At 39.9% G+C, this 23,178-nt stretch overlaps 1 protein-coding gene across 9 annotated transcripts in view; it reads left to right on the forward strand.

Moving 5' to 3' along the window:
* Positions 1–23,178, forward strand: part of RALGAPA1 (Ral GTPase activating protein catalytic subunit alpha 1) — a 186,212-nt gene that overhangs the window by 132,926 nt on the left and 30,108 nt on the right. For all 9 annotated transcript variants that reach the window (XM_066613742.1, XM_066613750.1, XM_066613759.1 and 6 more), the window contains 3 exons: positions 1,130–1,285; positions 10,037–10,195; positions 12,588–12,715. In XM_066613742.1, the coding sequence (XP_066469839.1) occupies positions 1,130–1,285; positions 10,037–10,195; positions 12,588–12,715 (443 nt within the window). The remainder of the gene's footprint in view (positions 1–1,129; positions 1,286–10,036; positions 10,196–12,587; positions 12,716–23,178) is intronic.

The raw sequence follows: 23,178 nt of genomic DNA on the forward strand, positions 1-23,178 counted from the left end.
GACACTTTCATCAACCTGTCCACCACCCCCCCAAGATCTCTCTCCTGATCTGTCACAGACAGCTCAGAACCCATTAGCCTATATGTGAAGTTTTGATTTTTGGGTTGCATTGAAATGCATCTGCCATTTTACTGCCCATTCTGCCAGTTTGGAGAGATCCTTCTGGAGCTTCTCACAATCACTTCTGGTCTTCAAAACTTGGAAAAGTTTGGTGTCATCTGCAAACTTGGCCACCTCACTGCTCAACCCAGTCTCCAGGTCATTTATGAAGAGGTTGAAAATGCAGAATTTCATTCATTGCTTGTGGGAAAATATTCACTGCATTTATTTTTCTGGCCATTATTATTATTCATTCCATGTCATGTCTATTACTATCTCTGTCTCACCTACCTCACAGGGTTGTTGTGAGGACAAAAAAAGGGGAGGAACCATGTGCACCACCCTGAGCTGCTTAGAGGAAGGGTGGTATAAAAAGTGGATTAATTAATTAAACAATATAGTTAATAATTAATTATTATTATTAATAAAGTCATACGGGGTGACAAAAATGTATGGGCCCTGGGTGTCAAATGAACTGGCTACGCCTCTGCCCAGAGCTCAGGTAAAAGCTGGTGACCGAGGCAGCTGTTGGAACATGTTTGCTCTGTTATGTGTTATGTGATAGTCTTGTAACTATCTGATACAATAAGCGAGCTTGATTTTTGTGGGAAGGGGTGAGCTTTCAGCATGGTCTGTGGTGGTCAGTTGTTGCCAGTCCCTTTCTCCATTGTCCTCTTTGGTCTTTCATTCTGGTCAAATGGGAAGAATTAACCCATCCGACTGTCCTCCTGCCACTGAACATAATCAGATACGCAATAAGCCCAATTTTATTTGCCTTTATGCATCTTTTAATACCTAAAAAAAATTATTTGGAAGTCAGGTATTAATGAGATACTCTGTAGTTCATAGAGTCATTTGACTTTCTAGTTATTTCCTTTTAATTAGAATCCTTCAGTACTTTATTCAACAAAGTGGTAACTAGTTTATATGGTTTTGCTATTACCTGAGTAATAGCAAAATTTCTCAGAGGCATATGTACTGGAAGATGTGATATTTCTTTCTTCTAATGCGGTATTGGCTTCTATCTTAGGTAAATCTCACCAACCACTGTGGTTTTATGGGAGGACTGCAGAAAAATAAAAGCACTGGACTGACCACTCCATATTTTGCTACCTCTACTGTGGAAGTCATGTTTCATGTATCAACCAGAATGCCTTCTGATTCAGATGACTCCTTAACAAAAAAGGTAGGCACTTTTGAAACAATGCTGTCATTCAGATGGAAATACATCCAAGAAATAAAAAGCAAAAAACTTCTTCAGAGGCCTGAGATGTTAAGGGTTCAAGCAACATCATACTATTGGTAAGTCAACTCTTTGAGACAGAGTGAAGTTTCCATCACACTAAACTTCTTGATGCTTCTGCCTAAGAAAATAAGGAAGCATAATAGTCTGATAATACATTAAAAGGAAGTTTCATAACAAGAAGGAACTTCATTACAAAGATTCTAAATGTCTTTGTGGTGTCCACTTTTTATGAGAACCCCTTGTAGTGCACTTAAATAAATGCACTGAACGAGTCCCTTGGCTGACCTCTTTTTTTCTCCCTGCCCTTTATGTACATGCATGAATCCACGCAGGTGGTTTATAGTCCACAGTACTGAAACAATTTAAACAAGACCTCCAGATAATAAAACACAAAAAACAGAAGCAAGCACACTAATGCAGAATAGTCAAAGAAATGTACTAAAACCAAGAAAATGCAAAGAAAGTCAGTTGAAACAAAGAAAAGTCTTGATTGCTCGCTTGAAGGTGGGCAGTGCAGAGGTGAGCCAGGCTTCTTGGAGAAGGGAGTTCCGTCATCAGACAAGTGGTAAACTTCCATATCTCTTGTTCATGTCATTAGCCATGGGGGCTAAGATGTATTCGTCTCCTCACGACCCAGAAAGTTCTCCTGGATGACTTTGCACTGACATGGTAGTGATGGAGAAATCAGATAATTTACTCCCAGCACCATGAAGTAGGTTCCTTCTCCGTGTTCCTCCATGTTTGTTGTGGTGTTCCTTCCACCTTCACTGTAGTCAACTTCCCAACTGCTTCATTGCCTAAAACTCTTTGGGAAACCAGAAGACTTGGGCTCACATCAGAGGAACAGAACGCTTAAGAACATTTGTGTCTGTCACCTGGGCCATTTTTCCATTCCAGGGATCTAATGGTATCAACAGGACTGCTAGTTATGACAGCAGGAAAATTCCTCAGAGCAGTCAGGAATTCATCCAGATTTATCATTTTTGGAGGGCAGGCCATTCTTGTAAGACCACCCAACTCTACAAAAGCTCATTTTATATCTGGCCTAGATGCCAGATAAGTTTAAACCCTCTCAGGTAATGATCCGTTCATGATAAGAAAACTATTTGAAATTCCCCAACCCGTGAATCAACATCCTGCCCAGCAGCAAATACCAAATCCAAGATGTTCCCTTCAGTGTGTGTGAGTCTAGATATAAATTGAGACTGTCCCATGATTCTCATGGTGGACATAATAGCTAAGGAGACTTGATGATGGATGTTGTGGTCCCCAAGGCAATAAAAGGGGAACCCAACAGTGCATCCAGGGTCCTCCATCAGCTCAGACAGGGAAACAGGTACACCAACAGAATCTGTTGTGACCATCCACCACTGGTCTCCCGGTCTGTCCTGGTCACCCATCACTGAGTGCATGCACTCAAAATTAGGCAACTGCTGGACTGAAAATTGGACAGCATCTCTCAATGGAAGATGTTGGCATGATAGAGCCCTAAAACTCCAACCTCCAGCTCTCACCTGTACAAGGAAATGGTTTTTGCCTGTACAAGGAAACTTGCTGGAGAAAGCTGGGAGAGGTTAACACTGCCTGTTTTGTCCAAGCAGATCTCTGTGATTCATGTCTTACTGTTGACCACACCTCCAAACTGGAAGAATACCGCCATGGCCACATGGGGCATGTTGGGAAGACAAAGAAGCAGGAGAGGGAATAAGACTTGGTTGCCTAGCCCTCCTTCCTCTATGCTGGCTTGTTCTCTTCCTATTTCATATGCATCCCTTTCTACAGCTACAGCTTTGCACTTAGTTATGCACACTCCGTCCAAGCTATTGGCAGGTGAGAGAAGGAAGCAAGAATACTGTTCCCTGCCTTCTTTACCATCTTTCAGGTCAAGAAGTTCCACCATCTTCTCATCACTTGAGAGGGTCCATCCAAGAGCCTTAGCAAACCATTCTGTCTGTAGCAGTCATAGGCAGTACGTACAGGATCTTGGTCAATGCAGTTATGACACACATTTACCTTGAATTCCTTGGTCTTGAGCTATAAGTGCAATCCCTGGTCTCTGTCATTATCTACATTCCACAATATACAGGGGGCATGTAGTGAGCTAGTCAGTGTAACACAGGTGCAGCCCAAGACATCTACACACTTCATGGACCTATTTCTCAACTGACCCTATCCATCTCCACATTTTTATAAATAGAAGAAGCTGGCACACATCTGAGCTTCCCACTGAGTAGCCCAGGGAAGCACTTTTTGCATTTAATAGTCATGTCTCCGGTGTAATATGAAATATTTAATCATATTAGTATTTACCAATTACATGTATTTTCAGCCATCACATATCTTTTTTAAGCACCTTAACAATAAACCATACACCATTGGTATTTTTTTTCCTCTTTAAAATTTAATAAATTCCACATTAGTGATAACAAGTTGAGGCCTGGAACATTTGCCCTGTTACGAATGAACAATTGGCTATCATTAGACAGTCCCCTTTCTGTTCTGTACATATATCTTCAGATGTGCTAATCCATTCAACAGACACATTAATGAGCGCTGGTTGAAGGGTAATATTGAAGGAAGTGAGGCCAGTTGACCTCAGCACGGAGTTTAATACTTGTAATTGAATTAGCTCGTCGACGGTTAGTACAGAGAAATAGCTATGCCTCTGGCAACCTTCAATTATTGATAACTTTTTGTTCTGTGTTCAACCTGTAGATGATTTTCTGTATTATTTAATAGACCTTGTGCTGTAACATTTCTTGTTGGCATCTTGAAAACATCTTGTCCGTTGACTAGCATGAGAGTGACCAATCTTCCAGATTTGGCTTGTCTTTTCGTCTAGACTTTTGTAGGTTCTTTGATACTTGTCACAGCTGATCTATGCATAGCAGTTTGACGCAATTTTCAAATGTAACACTAAACATTTTTGGGTCCTAAGAGAGCCACGGCTTTCATGTACTTCCCCGCTTCTCTTGTCATGTGCAAAAGGAAATGAGCAAAAACTTCCAAGCTCACTTATCAAGCCTGGTTTCATACCCTGGCTTGTCCTAACTCTCATTAATTAACAAATTGCTGTTCCCCAGGGTTGTGTGTTTTAAAGAAACTAGGTTTGTTTTAAAGTGAAGCAACTCTCTCACTTAGCTTTTGTTATGCACAAATTCATAGGTTAGCATTGCCTCTGAACCAGAGCAATATCCTAGTGTGAATAGCACTTTCTGCATCGCAACTTCTGCTTATCGTTGGCAAACCTGAACTGAAAAAGTGGTATAATTAAGACACAGGGTGTGCTTATTTCTCTTTGCAGTAAATAGGACTTAAGCACAGAGAGTTTAGACATTAAGTTCCATTGATTTCAGTGGGGCATTGATTTCAGTACCTAACTCTCAATTAACCTCTTTGGTTTTCTACCAGCTAAATCAGTCCTACACATTTTTAATAGATTTAGTGTCATTCTCTTTTCCAGTTCTGTTGTAGTCTTTGAAGTTGGGATCTTGTGTTTATTTAAAAATGATAAAAAATAATGATATAGGGACATGAACTTGTTGGATTGAGAAAGGATGTAGGTTTTCTCTTTAGTTCTCTGTGCTCTTCAGTAATCACTAAAAGTTGACAACAAGCCATGGTTTGCTGGTGCGAGAATGAGTTGTAACAAACTGTCTCTCCTCCCCTTCCCTCCCCACCTTTCACAGGCAAGGAAAGAGGGTGGGAACTTCTACTTTGCTGCAAACCACAGCTTTTGCATCTGAGTGTTGTCAGCTGCTTGAACAAACAATCGCTTGTTCTCAAATCAGGAGCTGAAATTGCAGTTTGATTTTGGTTTCAAAACTTGTTTCTACATATTGTACTTAACTGCAGTTTTAATGCAACTACAGGCTGTGGTTTGCAGCAAATTATGAGCAGAAGCATCTAATCCCCCCAAGCCAACATGAGCTTATTCTGCAGCTCATCTGCCACAGCGCATTCTGATAACAGTCAGCCATGGTTGATTGTAATGTCTGGATTCAGTTGATCAAGTGGTGATTCAGCATCAAGTGGTGGAACAGTGCCAGCCATCTCAGATCTAACAGCGCAGGCAGGGCTTTCGTATCTTTCTTACCTCCTTTCCACAAGCCTGTAACTTTTTGGTTAAAATAGTTCATACATTTAGTACAATAAATAATGACACATGTTACGCTATGCTAGTGTCTTTTGCTTGTAAACTACACTGAACTTTTTGTGGACAAGCTGCATATAAATATTCTTAAATAGGAGCTCACATGCAACTTGCATGTGTGATTCAGTCCTGAGAGTGAGTAGGGGAGAATTCATTTTGTTTTTCAGAACCTAGTCATATCAGCAACTCTTCCCCCCCCCCATCAGTGCCTCCTCCACATTCCATGCACAGAGTTCAGGGTTCACCTTGCTCACTTGACTAGTGTGCCAGTGAGGTAGTGCAAGCCATACCCAGTTTCCAAACTGCATTGATAGGTCTTCTTGATCAGTTAATGGAGGATTCTGAGTGTGGAGAAGGAGTAACTGAGTGTGAATCTCAGGGTTTGGAGGAAAGTGTCTCAGTTTGGTGCAGACGAGAAAGTTCTAAGCCTCCTGTTGGATTGACTGGAGGTATTGATGTGAACCATGAATCAGAAGGACTTTGCCCTGGAATCAGTTTTGAATATCAGGGAACTACTGTGTGGCAAATGAAAAAAGAATAAAGGATACATGGGGAGACTTGCTTCCCCCGCTACTAAATATCTGCAACCAGTCCCCAGTGGTCAGGAGGCATCTAAATGTATGAAGTTGCCTTAGATGGAGTCAGACTATTGGTCTGCGTTGCTCAGTAACATCTGTGCAGACCTGACTGGAGCTCTCCAGGTTTCTGACCAGTCTTTCCTTGGAGATTCCAGGAATTGAATCTGGGACTTTCTGCATGCAAAGCTTGTACTATAGTACTGAGCTGGGATAAGAGATGGAGGTTATCCGGTCAAAGCACATGGTTTCATGTCACCCGAACAGGTTTCTTTCACTTTAGAAATTACTGCCACCCCACAACTGGGTCAGCAAGTTCGGCAATTTTGCCTCAGGGTTTTTCAAGGGAGTTAATGGTTTCACAATTCTGTCTAGAGGCTGAGAGCTCCCACTTTGGCCTGGATCACAGTTTCTACTTAAGCTTCAGGTGCTGCAGTTGAGTACACAATTCTACGTGGAAATATAGTCTGCTTCTGAGTACAATCCAATACAAAGGATTGCACTTAGACAAACTAAAAAAGGTCATCAAATGGCACCTAACCCTATTTTCTCAAAAGCCAAAGAGCAGCATTGGATTCTCCTATCAACTTCATTTTGAGAAAGGAGTTGTGTGTAGAACCTCCATAAAAACTAGCCAGAATCTTCTTTATCTATCTGGAAATAAGTGTCCCCTCACCTGGAATCCTCAAGTGTAGATACTGCCATCTAGTGATAAACTCTCATAGCCCACCCCCCAAAAAAATTTCAGCGTGTATTTAAAATACTTTCTCCGTTAACAATGAAAGTATTCTAAAAGCTCACATTAATTTTGGAAGTCTTGCTTGCGATTGTGTTCTGTGAAAATATTAAAATTTTCATTCTAACATTGTTAAATCCTTAAAATGAATCCTTGAGCAGACCTTTTCTTCATTCTGCCTTTGACATCACAAAACATCACAAACTGTTTTGTGAATTGCACTTCAGTTCACTCAATGGGAGGTATGCGCTGATGCTCGGTTTCTCAAACACAAGCATAAAGTCTCTGATGCAGGCAAGACTCGTTTTTTGGGGGAAGGCGGATCCTGCCCATATATTTTGTCTGCTCGTATTCTTTTACTTTCTCTCTTGAAGACTTTCCTGTAGACACGAAAATTCTAGTCCTCAGATTCACAAAAGTGCAGCCAGTGTTGTTTTTCTGACATCCAGTCTTCCTTTCTCTCCTCCCCCCTGCTAAATAATCACCTTTTTTTACCACCTTCAAAATGCCATCTAATGATTTCAGCAGGGAATGAAGTTGCTGAAGTGAGGACTGAATGACAAAGACAAAACCCTCAACTGGAGCTTGGCCTTCAGGAAGCATTGATGTCTTTGCTCAGGGTTCTTTAAATCAGTAGACTCTACACATTACTGATCGTTCTGGCAAGAGTTCAAGGGTTAATGCAACAGATAAATAAAAAGAACTTTCTGTGAATTGAGACCTGCATTATTTCAGTTGTCTTGCCTTTCCAAAACTAACTTATTTAATTTTTAAAAAGTAAATACTTGAATTCTTCCTGCCAGTGAGCTTTGCTTCTACTATCGTTTATTACTTCAATTATACTTGGTATCACTTAGAACAATCTGCCATTTGGAAATCTCAGTGTAGCCTGCAGCTTAGTATTAACTCTGGCTGGTATTGTAACATGTACAGCATATGACATTAATGTATCAAAATTAGATTTGATCTTCCCTTCTGGTTATATTTATTTCACATTTCTTTTGTATTCAGTTAACATAAACCTATTAGGAAAGCTGACACATGCTGATGGCTATAAAGTAAGAATGTTTTAAAGTATTTTTGATTTTTTGAAGTGAAATTTCAGATATCTTTGCTTTTTCCAGGTTGTTTCTAGTAGCCTAATAAGACTACCTTGGCATATATACAGAAGTTGGAGCTTCTTGTACATCTTGAAAATATTTGTGTATTTGTGGTAATTGTTCCCCCCCCCCATAGTGATAGTTCTCTTTAACAGTGCTGTCTTGAGCATTTTGCAATATAGAATCAAAGTCAGAAAGCATAGTAAAAACTGAAGCAAGACTAAAGGAAACCAAACAGTTGCAGATTGAAACATCTGTCCTTTTATATGAAATGGCATTGAAATAATTGTCTTAACTTGCCATAAAATAATAAAATAAAATAAAAAAGATGAAAGGCAGACCTTTGGGGTCAGAGAACTCCACGCTGGAGCACTATTACCTAAAAGATTCTAAGGGCCTGATCCTATCCAACTTTCCAGCACTGATGCAGCCATTTCTGCTGTCAGGGGTGGGACAGTCACGGAGTCCTCAGGGCAAGGGGATGTTTGTTCCTTTACATTGCAGCTGCATCAGTGCTGGAAAGTTGGATAGGATTGAACCTCAAATCTTAGAACTATCCACCATACCTCAGAAAGTGAGGTCACTAAACTCAACAAGACCTGCAATGGTGTTGATAAGTGTCATAGTTAAGACGGAGACACATCTGGAAGGGATTGCAGCCCTCCTTTAAGGTGAGTTTTGAAACTTGGTGGCACTTTTAGATCCAACTTGCTCATGTGAACCCAAGAGGTTCTGTGGCTGGCTCAATGCCCCGTGATCCACTTTGGTTGATATGACAGCAGCAGCTAGTAATGGGAAAACGTGATCTTGTCACTGTTATCCATGCCATGGGAATGTCAAGATTAGTGTACTGCAAGGTATTATACATAGGACTGCATGCACAAACCTTTCAGAACCTGAAACTGGCTCGTATCTCAGTGGTCAGGCTGGTACGTTAATCCTGTTTTGCCTTGTTGAGAGTCCTGCGTTAACTTACAGTTTCCCTTGGGTGCAATTCAAAGGCCCTGAGCATCCTGGAACGAGGGATATGTGGACCACCATTTCCTCCCATACAAGCGTGCTCATTTGTTGAGATCATTAGCAAAGACCCTGCTCCTGGTGCCCCCACTTCTGATGTTCATTGCGTGATTACCAGTTCATTGCATGGTTATCAGGGGCCATTTCTTTTGTGGTACCCCAGCTGCAGAATAGTTCCCTTAGCAGATCTACCAGGCACCCATCTTAATATCCTTTAGGTGCCAAGTGAAAGCTGCTTTACTTAGTAAAGCTTTTGGTAAGTTTTAATTATGATGGCTCTTCCTTTGGAGTGTTTCTTTAAAATCGGTTTTCAGACTGGTTTTCAGAACTGTGTTTGTCCCTCTATTTAGCTTCATTTTATTTTTGTGTTGGCTTTTAAATTTACAGCAGATACCTTGGATATGAATGTGATGGGAAGAGAGAGAATAATATGTTTAATAAAATTTTTACTGGTGTCTTAAACATGAGTATCCTTTAGATAAATTAGAGTCTGTTGGTTAAAAGCAGACTTGTTAAGGACTGGAAAGAGTCATTGAAATGCTGATCACAAGCCTATTGAACCTTCCAAGGCTATGTTGCTGTCAAAGGAAAAAAGTTCATTTTGCTTCAGTCATCTGGAGACCTTGGGAAATCCAATTGTGTATGTTCAGGTGACTTTTTAAAAGGGTGACAATCAAGCATGTTCAAGACAATTAAATAGCAACACTCTCAAATATATTTGTTCAAATTACTTATTGTTGAAAGGTTCTGACTTTCAGAAGTGTATGTTCTCCATTAGTTCATAATATGTAAACACTGAAAGCAAACAAATTAAACTGAAGAGCCAATGCTGAATCAATAGCTCTTTTAACAGGGGCAGTTGTGGCCTTAGCATGAAAGAAAGATTTAGTGCTGGCACAAGTCTTGTTTTAAAGGTGTCTGCTAATCTTGAAATGTGATCATTGGAACTGTCTTTAAAAGAGGCCTATTTAAATCTAAAATTGGTCTTGTACTGGAGCTTTGTGCAGTTCCTTTCCACAGCAGTGACCCTTTGTAAGACAATTCCTGAATATAACTTAATCCCCAGCTCAAGGGCATAAATTTACAAAGGTCTTTCGTCCCTTTCTTCAGCTCCGACATTTAGGAAATGATGAAGTTCATATTGTCTGGTCCGAACACACTCGAGACTACCGGAGAGGAATCATTCCGACAGAGTTTGGAGATGTGCTCATAGTTATCTATCCAATGAAGAATTACATGTTCAGTATCCAGATTATGAAAAAACCCGAGGTACAGCTTTTTCTCTCTCATTGTGATGGCTAGGTTCTGAATTGTGCAAGAAATGTTTTCTTAATTAATTAATAATTAACAAATTAATACATTGTTATTTAAGTAATAATTAATCAAAATTAGAATCTTCTCTTATTCCTAGCCTTGCAAAAAACTAATGAAAAAATTAGTTTTTCAGAGGCAATCCTCTTGATGCTGAAATCATCTGAACTTTGAGAAGCAAGCTGGATGTAGCGGGGTACTGGCATTCAGTCCTGTGCCTGCTCCAAGCTGTAGCATAGCTACAGGCAAATTGCCGTCGTTGCCCAGAACGGCTCCAATGGCAAGTGGGAAGAGCCACTTACATGGCATGTTGTGGCACCTGCAATGCTTACTGCTCCACCCCCCCCATAGCTATGCCACTCATATCCAATCATATGCAAAGCGGGGTGGTGTTTTTCACATGAAATGGTGTGCTCAGCCATGGGGAGCGAAGCCATTCTCTCGTACCATCCTGTGCAGTGTTGCTTGATGCCTTTTTCTCCCAACCCAGCCCCAGTGCCAGGAGGGATCTGGTCTAGGGAAAAAGTTGCCTGGAACAGCAGAGCACAGTGAGCAAAGTGAAGGCAGGGGAGATGATTTGGCTTCCTTCCTTTGTGTGCTGTTTTCATGTGAAGAGAAACAGAACCATGTGAACCTGTCCCACTTTCTATGTCACCTGAAGAGACTTCTAAAGAAAATCACTGGGCTCCCAGCCTGCTTTGTTTGTTTCTAAGCAGAACATGGAAATTTTCAGTAGATCTTGAGGTTTACTCATTGGCAGTGCACAAAATGTCCCTCCCTGGGTTCTGCTTGTTGTTGAAAAAACTGGTTGGGAGTAGGTATGTGGATGAGAACACCACACAGCACTGCAGTGCTGCTGCCTTCCTCTCTCTTGAGGTGCGCCTGCCCTCTTTTCACCTGAATGACATTTTAACACTTAAACACTAATGAAGGCAAAGTGATGTTGGAAGGGAAATTAACTTCAGTTGACTTCTCTCAGCCACCTGAATGTGATTTCTGCTTTACTGGTGACCATTCTCCTATCCCAAATAAAACAAGATTATATCTTGTCCTGGAGCTGAGGAAAGGAAGAGGGAAGATAAACATTCTAATGCAAGAGATTTTTTTCCTGTTCATTCGTGCAACAAAATTCACATTAAACGTACTGTTACAAATAATAGTTGTACAGTGAACCTTCAAGTTAACAGACATAAGAAACGATGGACATTTACTGCTTCTTTAAAAGCTAGTTATAAATGTTTTGCTCATGCATTTTTCAATTGACATTAATGCATTTGGATGTAACAGATTTTTGGAATTATTGGACACCTCTTTTCCCCATTAGTTTACTAAATGGAAGGTTATTCTTATTGTATAATATCTCAGACTTCCTTTGGTTTACTCTGTTTGGATGCTCTGTTAATGTAACAGATGTTTATCAGTATTTATGGAGAGCACGATGAGTAAGAAAGGAACATATTTTCCAGAGGTCAGCATTGGCATATTGATTCAGCAAAGAATTATTCAGAACTAATTTTGGGACTACTAAAAACAGCATATATGTGCGTCAAGTTATCAGGAAGGAATCCTGGAAAGAATGTTAAAAAACTGTGATGATTGCTGGGCCCATTCTGTTCCATCACCCGTCCTCAGATGTGCTGCCAGTTTTGCAGCAGAGGATAGAGTTCCTCGAGCACATCTCCTTACTACATCACGACCATCATGTGCAACAGGGAGCTGCATGCATGTATACTTTGACTGGATACCCATACTGGGGAATTGGGATCAATAAACTCAAGCGCAGCATTGTGACTGTGTGAATGTTGGATCAAAACTCAGTAAATAGCAATGGCACCTCATTTTCGCCTTTTAAGCTAATCCATGACTTTTTTTAGTTCTCGTGGCTGTGCTCCAATGGTAATTGTGATTACTTGTTCATTAACTGTATTTTGAGATTGCTCTACTGAATATGTGATTATAAACGATTAATGATTTTCTTCAAAGCTAATCATTTCCCTTCAGAAAATTTGTCCGTTCAGTGGTTTCACTCCTGCTTTGACCTTCAGGAATAGGACATGTATGACCATTACTAGGTTTATTTTTAGGTTTTAGCCTTAAACTGAGATAAATCTTTCAAATGTCTCTTAAAAGCAAAACAAGGGGAAGAATCATATGTTTAAGATATTGTGATTATATCTGTGTACTTTTGTAAGGTAGTACCACCTCCTAGAGTATTTTGAATAACTAGTGTGATTGATTAACTAGAGGTAAGAAGAGCAATTTGTATGAGTGATCCTTTGTTAATGTTGATTGCTAATTGTTACAGAAGAGATTGATTTTAATGATTGAATTTCTCAATTTCCTGATTCAGGTCCCGTTCTTTGGTCCATTGTTTGATGGTGCTATTGTGAATGGAAAAATTCTTCCCATTATGGTTCGTGCAACAGCTATAAATGCAAGCAGAGCATTGAAATCACTCATTCCATTATACCAAAACTTGTATCCTTTTAATTAAAAAAAAGAAATTTTCTCAGCATTTTGATGCTGCAGGATTATACTGCAACTTTATTGATTATATAATGTTAAAATTCCAATTAATGAAATTATTTAAAAGAATGGGAAAAATTCCTGATTCAGTATGTAAATATTAATTTTAAAGTTTAAAGGAAAGTTTTAATAAGCATATTGGTAACATCTTTTTCTATAATAGCAGTTTGCTAGTAGCACTTATTGCCATTTCAATTATCAGAGTATTTGCAGATTTTCACAAAGAGAAAAGAACTTTATATTTATTATTGTGTTGACCAAGTGTGTTGTGTGCACTTGGGACACATGTGGGGTACTAAACTGTTATAACACTGGCATTGTAGAGATGTCTGGAAAGAGTGGCACAGTTTTCTTTAGAAAACATGCAACGCAGTAAAATCAAGATACGCTTAAGTTAAAGCTTAAGGTAAGGTAAAGCTTAAGGTAAGTAATTTCATTTAAAACTACCGCCATATGCTTTGGTTACTATGTCAAGGGAACATGTATCAAAGTGCGTAATTTCTTTCTATCCTGTGTGTTGTTGTCCCAGTAGAACAGGGTGGGGGACACCCTCTGTCATCACACTGAAGAATTGTGGTTGAAAGGAGCTCAGGCTATGTAAATCCCCTTGCTGAGTAGAAACTGAAAAGGAGTTTGCTTGGAAATAACCACCATGTGTTACAAAATATATCTGTATGCATCAGCTTCTGTGTGGTGGTGTGTGATTCTTACTGCAGGTGTTACTTAGGGAGACCCCCTTCTAGGCCTTCAGGCTTTAATACCTCGCAAAACAGTTCAGCAAATCTAGTCCATTCATTACTCCAACTGCATTTATCTCTTGCAATTTTGTTAACACTGGTAAAAGCTAATTTTTCTAATGGATACCAATTCTAGTTCAGCTAGAGAAACTCACCTGAATTTTATTCCGTACCCAAATGGAATGGAACACTTTTCAACTAAGGAGACAGAGCACAAATAAGAGTTTCTAGAAGACACAAAGAGGTATAGTTAGTCCCCACCCTGTTGAATCATAGCACAATATAAACTAATTTTTCAAAAAGGGGACTTCACTGTCCGTTTGTTTGCCCTGTGTTTCATCCTATCTACTCCTACTCCATATACAACTGCTGTGGCAATAGCGTTAGTAACCTTGGCATGGTGTTCAATAGTGGTAAGTAACAGACACCCAGTATTTACACAGATGTCTGAATTATTACGTAATACAGACTCAAAGTATTTGACTGAATTGGTCTGTTGCAGTGTGCTAAGCCTAGTATAATAACTATAGATAAAGATAAACATTATGCACGTGAGAAAATGGAACATTTTTAGCATGTAAATGTTTTTATTAGCAACTCTTGTTGAGAGATCTTTGCTTCTCAAGGAGTGCAAATGAAAAGAAACTCGCTTAAGTGAATTTCTGTGCTCCATACTCAGCACAGAAGCTTCATATTCCACCTTATCCAGTCTTAAGCTTTGGGGTATGCTCCATAATAAGATTGTATGAGCTGTGGAGGGCTGCAGGATAAAGGAAGATTGGCAAAACTCACAACACCCCAGTCTTTTGTTTGGGCAAGAGGCATTTAGGTTATAAAAGAACCTATAATTTAGCCATTTGATTAAAAAATAAGTGTTGAAACATCCATGAAGATGGGTCCTTAGCTGTAAAACTAAGAAAAGAATTGGCTGTTTACACCTCCAAGTGGTTAAATATCCTGAAGAAAGGAAGGGGGAGAAGGAAAGAGCTTACTAAATATACTGTGTGTGTAAGTAATTGGACAATGGTATCTAAGGAAGGCTTTTAGTGGAGACTGAGCTAGCAAGAAGTAATTTCAAAAAATATACCTCGATGCACAATACGTCTCTAAATTATAAAATAATAAAAGGATTTAAACTAATTTTGAACCAATAATTGTATAGCTGTATCAGTTATTTTACACTCACTAAACAGTGCTGAGATTCCAAAGCATAAATTGCGTGATTTATGCTCATTAAAAGTAGTCTAGGCCTGATTTTGAGCACATCTTGGCTAACTATGTATCTAATACCGTTCAGTAAATTACAAGCGTATTGATTGGCATATGCTGCCTAAATCGATGGCCTGACAGCCAGAATTACAGTAATCTGTCAGTATTGATGACCGTCTTTCAGGCTTTGAGACCTCTCCTTCATTTGTCTTGTCTTGACTTACGTGGTTCTGAAGTGCATTTTCTTGCAACCTCCACTTTTGTCATGGTCGGCATTTTGTCGTCCCTTTTTGTCCCTCAAGTTATTGGCTTGATCGTGCATTTAGAGGCAGAATACAGCCCTGGGGAGCATGGCTAAGCACTACTGTGCCTAACAGTTGGACCTTGGGTGCAGTGTAGGCTTGCGCTTGAGTCACATATTAGTTACCTGTTGGAATAGGGTGCGTACACCCTGGGTGTGCACACGCGTGTGTGTGTGTGTGTGAGAGAGAGAGAGAGAAATAATGACTCATTCTGAAGCATCACTTTAAATACCTTTGATTTTAGCTCCTAGAGACCCCTGATGGAGTACTCATTTGTGAGTGATTTTTAAACTCTTGACTTAACATTTTCCATATACACCTTACTATAGTTATTTAGGGATTTGTACATTGATTATTTGTATGTATGTGGGTGCTTGCTTCGCTGTTGAGTAAGAACAATGTAAATATATTATGCCTTTTCAATCCCCTGCTGCTTTTTTAAAGAATGGAACATTTTAGATAGGTAAAAATAAAGTTATCACAGAGTTCTCTCCACTGTGCAAACAGAAATTTTTACTAATTTCTGTCTGGGAAATCAAACTTGTTGAAAAGACATTTTAAAAAGCCAAGAATAAACAAAGAAAAATTGATTTTGTTGTACTAATCTGACTTACCATTCCTAAATTCTTGTGGCAGCTACAGTTCTGGTGCATTGCTGATCACTGCTTATTTTTAAAAACATGTTTGAACATCTTATGATGTTTCTTTATTTAACATCATACGAAATACCCCTACTGTTACCAAGAAGCTTTTTTCAAGTGAAATCTGTAAAGGCGAGATCAATGTTTAAATTTTTATTGGGAAGAAATGCACAATAATTTTGAAAGATTGTTTGCATGAGACATTGCTAAATCTGTTTTAATGTGAATAAAAAACAAATAATGTGACGCATTCTGTGCATACCATACAATGTTTAAATAGTAGTCTGATAATTTAAAATGTGTCTTGGGTCAACTTTTGCATGGAAACTCCAGCAACATACAAGAAGTTTTAATAGTATGATTTTTCTCTTAATGTTGTTATTGGAATTGGAGTTTTTTCAATTTTAAAGGTCACAAATGTATCCATTTTGCTTGGAACACTTCTTTGACTACCAGTATGAGGCTTTTTAAAATCTCTTGATTCCTGTTGTCAAGTCACAGTTTCCACCCATCTGTTCTTGCCAATTGTGGAAAGGTTCAATTTTCCGCAAAGCCATGCATTTCACAGAAGGCATGTGAGGTGAAATTTCACAGGGGAAAAGATGGATCCTGATTCTCAGTGATAAGCCTTGGGGGCCAGCAGGCCTGACATCTGGTCCAGCATGATAGGAAGGCTTGGGTTCCCTGGCTTCACTTTTTTGGTGCGGAGCTGATAATACCCGGCTGCATATTGTTTCACTGGACACCAATCATGGACAACAGGAACTGTCCATTTTAACTCTCTGTGGGAAGGAAGACCAGGCACTGTTCACAATAGCACCATTGTAGTGTTACAAACTGTACTGAACAGCTTGACAGCTCTGGGGAGGAGAAGGAGGGAGACAGACTGCTTTGCTAATTGACGTTCAAAAGAAGGATGGGAAACATATCTGAGTTTTGTGTTTGTCCTATGCTTAAATGAAGGCTACCATCTCTTGGTAATAAACAGAAATGAACTACTTGAATAGTTGCCTACCAATTCTTTTTAAAATTGTCACATGTAGGCATGGCAGTGTGAAAGGTTATATGGCTAAGGGATCTATACCGAGAATAAAATTCTACTTATAGACTTACTCACAGAATCATTTAAATTTATGTTTACAATCTGCTTTTATATTTATAGAACTCAAAGGAGAATTCATACTGTGTTTCCTGTATAATACACTTAAATAGAGCTCTATTGCAAAGTCTTTATCTGTGAGTGCACCTTAGATTATGAAAATATTTTCCACACAGTTTTAGCCATAGGCACTCAGCCTTAGCTGCTGAGGACGTCTGTGCTTCAGGCTGAGTTGCGATTACTTGTTTTGAGTCAGAGGGCCCCCAGCCATCCCTTGGTAAGATGGCCACCTGAGGGGCCCACACTTCCGAAAGAGGGTTGGAGTGGCAACAGGCATATATTGAGTTCCAGTTCAGATCGGTCTTTAGAGTAATCGCACTCACACTTCTGCTGCCACTGCCTCTTTCCTCTTCAACTGCCTGGCTACTTCTTTAAATCAGCTGGGACAGGAATACTTAATTTTAGTGGATGTCACCTGGTTCTGGTGTTACACTCACATAACACCAGAACCAGGGGCATCCACTAAAATTGAGTGTTGAGAGTTAGGACAGACAAAAGAAAATATTTCTTTACTCAGCGTGTGGTTGGTCTGTGGAACTCCTTGCCACAGGATGTGGTGATGGCATCTGGCCTGGATGCCTTTAAAAGGGGATTGGACAAGTTTCTGGAGGAAAAATCCATTATGGGTTACAAGCTATGATGTGTATGTGCAACTGGGCTGTGTCAAATGCAAGGGAGGGCACCAGGATGCAGGTCTCTTGTTATCTGGTGTGCTCCCAGGGGCATTTGGTGGGCCGCTGTGAGATACAGGAACTGGACTAGATGGGCCCTTGGCCTGATCCAGTGGGGCTATTCTTATGTTCTTATGTACTCTTCCCTCTGAGGTTCACAGCCAAGCGGCCACATAGTACAGAGCTTGATAATGTAGAAGTTTGGCGATGACTCCGCCAAATATCTGAAGGCAGCATCATGACACAGTCGCAGGATTACAGAGCACTAGCACAGACCCCTTACAGGGATCACTGGACAGAAAATTCTTCTGCTTCTGACCTTCTTAAAGAAGCGACTGGAGCAATGGAGAAGAAAGGAGTCAGTGGTGGTGAGGGGCATTGAGGCAAGCACACACTAGAGTGTCTGGTTTAAAAAAGATGGTCCAAAACTTAGGCAATACTTCAGTCAGTCCGATAAATTTTCTCAGACCCCACCCTTAGGGGCAGCCCTGTAAGTTTCCTCATCTGCAACTACCACCTCTGTGCAATCTGTGTTCTTGTAAATTTCCTCTCTGCTTACTTGTTGTTTAGGAGAAGTTCCTAGCTGTAATTGTTGTACAATAGCCCTGCATGACACACAGTCCCAAGCTGTGTTGACACTGCAGCCACATATTGTAGCATGCAAGGGGCTTGCCTTTTTTTTAATGCCTAGGTGGGCTGTCACTGCAGGCTGTCAAGCACCTGGCGAGCAATAAAATGTTGATATGTTGTAGGCATCATATTGTGCTGACCTTTTAAAGAGATCTACATAAAAATGTTATTCATCTTCTGGTTTCTGGAACAAATAAAATTGCGAGATTTATTGTGTTTTCAAATTATGAGGCAGAGTCACAGTTTTAAACTCTTGAGCCTAACACTGGCACCCAGGCTGTTTGTGTTGTTTCACTGATGAAATTGTTACTGTTTGGCAAGTTAAAAACACTTATTAAGATTAAAATTTGTTAATGTCGGAGACAAATTTTGCATCTTGGTTTCTAAGCAGTAATACTGCTACATTTATATACAGTCCTAGTGTACTTTTTCTTTACTAATTAACCTGTGCTTTTTCATGATTTCTATGCCATTTCATGTAGTGGCAGTCTACACATACACAGACTGACTTCAGAAATGTCCATAGCTTCACCTAGCATTCTACCCTAACCAAACTCCCCCACTTCAGTTCCAACCTATCTCTCCATCCCTGCTTAGTCCATCTTAGTATGCTGTCCCTAGGGTCTGCTGCCCCAGCATGAATGGGGAGAAGAGAGAGACAAAGTCCTTTCTCCCAGACCAGTAAAGCTCCACTTGCCAGAACAACCTGACTATTGAAGCAGATCATTGAAATGTTAACATGAAATGTTAACATGCTTGAAAGAGAGAGATTTAGGTAGAGTAAGAAGATATAAATCATGTTTAGATAAATCATTAATTATTATAATGACAAATATGGTAATTTTCGTATTGATGAATATTTTTCTTTTCAGTTGTTGATGATTTCTTTTCTTTTTTTTTGAATAGGCATGTTGTAATCTATAGCCCCAAAGTATGTACAAGATAATTATTATAGTGTGAGTTCTAGTGGATTCTAATAATAGAACATGACACTCAGAGCAGGGGTTTTGAGGCAAGACAAGCACATATTCAAGATCAATTCAAGTTGAGTGGCACATGGGAATAGCACATGAGAACTTGGTAAACGGGGTGGGATGTAGAGGGCTGACACTCAAAGAGGAGAGGACTTGTTTTCCTCAGGGAAGAGAGTTGCAAGGCATAGACTTGTGATGCTACTCACATGTTCAGCATACACTTTAGTCACAGGTTTTAATATCTCATGTGAATGAGCCCCTCACGGGTTTGTTTTACAGCATTAGGAAGAGTAACAGTGGTCCAGGTAGAATTTCTGCTTAAATTATTGAGAGAATTCATGAATGCAGTACTTCATAATGGTAATTCATTGAATGCCCGTTCTCCTCTTACAGCCGGGTAGATTATATTTATGTCAAGATTAATGGATAGATTTTGATGTTAAAATCCAGTCTCTGAACCTGTCATTCCCTAGAGGCATATAGTGCATTAGTTTAAACCAATATGCAGCTTATTGTAGATACTATGACACAGTCTTAAATGACGGTTTGCTGTGCATTGTTACTGCTTTCCCTGGTAATAAAATCACTATTTTGTGTTCTTGATCATTACAATATTAAATAGAAATGTAATCAAATTATTGCACATTTAGATACAGATAGCTCTTAAGTAATTGCCTGCTGTAAAATTTCTGACTTTTTTTTTGCCCTTCTCATAAAATAAGGTCTTCTGTCGGTGTGCCAGTTCAATACAGGATGCTTTCTTTGCGTTGATTAGTTAAAGCAAAATGTCTTCTTTGTTTTGTTTGTGTTTTTTTTAACTTTGGTTCTTAGTCGAAGTCTTGGGTCAAGTTGAAACCTGTTAACTTTTAACAGCCATGTCGTCCTCTCCCTCCACCTCTTGGGCAGTGGCACATGAGAACAGCACATGACAACTTAGTAAACAGGGTGGGAGGAAGAGGGCTGTCATTCAAGAGGGGAGGACTCTACCTGTCAACAGGTGGTAATACCAGCCTCTAGGCTTAGGAATGGGTTAAGTCAGAATGCCAGATGTAGGGGAGAGCACCAGGATGAGGTCTCTTGTTATCTGGTGTGCTCCCTGGGGCATTTGGTGGGCCGCTATGAGATACAGGAAGCTGGACTAGATGGGCCTATGGCCTGATCCAGTGGGGCTGTTCTTATGTTCTTATGTTCTTATGAGCAATAGACTGCCAAGATATTGGTCCATTTAGCTCAGACCTGTCTCTTTAGCTGTCAGTGGTCCTCCTAGGTTTCAGGTAGGGGTCTTTCCCAGCCTTACCTGGGATGCTTGCGTGAGGTTACAGTTTAGAGGAGAGCTACCAAAGCTGCCTCTGCTTATAGCAGCCTTCAGCTCTTCACATGCTCTGATGGGGCTCTCAAAGAGGAGAAAGAGTGTCTGCCCAAGGAAACTGGTATCTACCTCCTCTGCAAGAGTTCAGATGTGCACAACCTCTAGAAGGCAGCAGGTACTTAATCCCTAAACTGGTCTCTCACTGGGAGCAGAGGTTTGCCCTGGGGTTGCATCTTCTCCAAAGAGGTCCCAATCCAGAGAGCTCTTAGTGAAGACCAATACAGCTCCCCCACTCCCATCCTCTCATTGGATTGTGCTTTTTCATTTTCTTGAATCCAAAGGACATGTGCGTTCTGATTTTTAGCTGGATCATACCATACTGCTGTGTGCTATGCCATACTGCTATGTGCGTATTTGTTAATCTATGATCTGATAGTGCAGTTTTCACCTCTGAAAACGCTGTGGTTGAAATCCATTCCTAAAATCCTAAAGCCATTTAAACTAAGCACAACAGCATTACTGGAACGACTGGGAATTAAGTAGCCTGCCATTTTAGTTCCAAAATTTATCTTTGGAAACCAACCTTAAAAGTGGCTGAAATCATTTCAAAAGTGTATTTTGTACAAGTGATATAGGAGACTGTTGCTCACAAAAACCAGTACCATAATCAGGCAATTATTCTCTTTATAAAATCATTTTTGCTGTATTAGAAGTGCTGGCATGCTATTTGTAGCCTTGTAAAAAATGATGTGTGTGTTCTCAGGATGCAGTCCGAATTTTGCATACTGAAGTCTCTCTAATTAGCATAGCACTGCTAGTTGCACTTTCAGATTACAGCCTGGATTGTTTCATAAATGGTGATAATCTGCAGTTAGTTCTGTGGTTCTAAGAACGGTAGCAGTAAACATTTTGATTAAAAATGTACTGGAACATTTTCTCTCCTTTTTTTAAAGAGATGAGGTCCATAATGTAGTCTATAGTTTATCCCACTCCAGCTTCTATTAATGGGTCTTCACTTGCACTGTCATAGCACCTGTTATGGATTTGGAATCATCTGGCAGCCCCTGAAACTAAGATAAAGTACCAGGTGCCAGGCTTGTTTCTTAATTGAGACTCAATGTAAACAATATAGACAATAAGATTGTAGAAATGGATTAAAAGCCAGCCTTGTCTGTTCTCTTAAATCACAGCCCTTCTGGGATTATAACAAGCTATGCTGAAGATTTTAACTATTATACAGCCTCATAAAAAAAAGTAAACAAATCCCCCTTTTTGTGGTTACTGTGATAGCAGGGTATCCTTGGAAAAATACACCTTGAAATTCCTGGCCTCTATAGGTAACATATCTTTTCCTTAGCTGGATTGTATGGGGAAGACAAAAGACTGCTTATATGAAAAGTTTGTAAGCTGGAGGAGAGAGAACACCAGTAGAGTGCTAAAATAAATAACAGCTTATTCCTGGCCACAAAACCTCTTATGAAGATTCTTGGAGATACTCAGGCTTTGACAAATTGCTGAGGTGTGGGAGTGGGGAAAGGGAAATTCTGTAGATTGGGAGAATCACTTAGGGTGCCTTAGGGTGCAATCCTATGCACACTCTCCTAGGAATAAGCCCCATTGAACACTGTGGTACTTCTGAGTAGACAAGCCTAAGAATACACTGCTGGTTGTGGAGAGCTTGTCAGTGCCTTCAAACATTTGAAGCATGTTTGGTATTGTTAATACTGTGTTTTTAACCAAGGTTGTGGCTTGCAGCAAATGCTAGAAAAGATAGAGATGCACAGAGTCTGTTTAAATGCAGTGCTGCTATTTGGTTTCAGCTGAAATTTTTTTCTTCCCAGAATGCATTGCAGAGTTTTGTTGGATCAGGGCAGAATGCACAAGACCTTGTACATCTAAATCTCTAAACTTCTGCCTATTTGGAAAAGGAAGATGTATGTTCTGTCCTGTTTTAGATGAGCCTTCCTGGGAATTCTACCTTTTTGTAAGAAAATCTTATCCTATCTTTCAGAATCAACCACTCTTAAGGGAGGTATATATTTTTTCTTTGGAAGTTATGTACCCAAAGTGCAAACATAATCGCATCAAAAGCTTTGCTTCACTCCTGTCCTATTTGTGTGTAAGCACCAAATATAACAACATAAACCTAAAAGGTTTCGTTTAGAGACCTCTGAAACAGGAGCATTTTGGAAGCAGGTAGGTGCCTCCACCCTGCTTTTCATCCAGCATTTTCCCCTTTCAGGCAGACTTTTAAAAACAGCTTGTTTTGATAGCAGGTTGTTCTCCTGTGGGCCTTCAGCCTCTGCTTCCTGGCAGCACCTTTGGTGCGAAAGGAGAGTGCTCAATTGGGAGACTATCAGTGCCAGCATGCATAGAGTGATAAGTTAACACACCACTGGGAATTTCTGGGGCCCACCAAGATACTTCACTTCTAATGTGCTAACAAGCTCATTTTTCTACCTCTTGCCTCTTCAGTTATTTTTTTTCCTCAGAAGAGCTTAGAAGTTGAGTGCATCAGGCATAATGAAAAGCTCTGTAGGAGGGAGAAGCAATAACCCAATTTTTCCCTTTTCAGCCAAATAGAAAATTAGTTTCTGGTAATACACAAAGGCCAGTATTTTTTGTGCAAGGGGCACTGCTGTGAATCAAAGGACTCTATTAACTGCAGAAAATTCAGCAGCTGTGAATCTCCCCCAATGGAAAAAAGTGCTTTTCAACAAGTTGCGAGATGTGTAGTATTGTTTAGACTTCAACCATCAGTTTCATCCTCTACCACTTATATG

This window comes from Tiliqua scincoides, chromosome 1 (genome assembly GCF_035046505.1).
Source record: "Tiliqua scincoides isolate rTilSci1 chromosome 1, rTilSci1.hap2, whole genome shotgun sequence".
In the NCBI taxonomy this organism is placed as follows: domain Eukaryota; kingdom Metazoa; phylum Chordata; class Lepidosauria; order Squamata; family Scincidae; genus Tiliqua; species Tiliqua scincoides.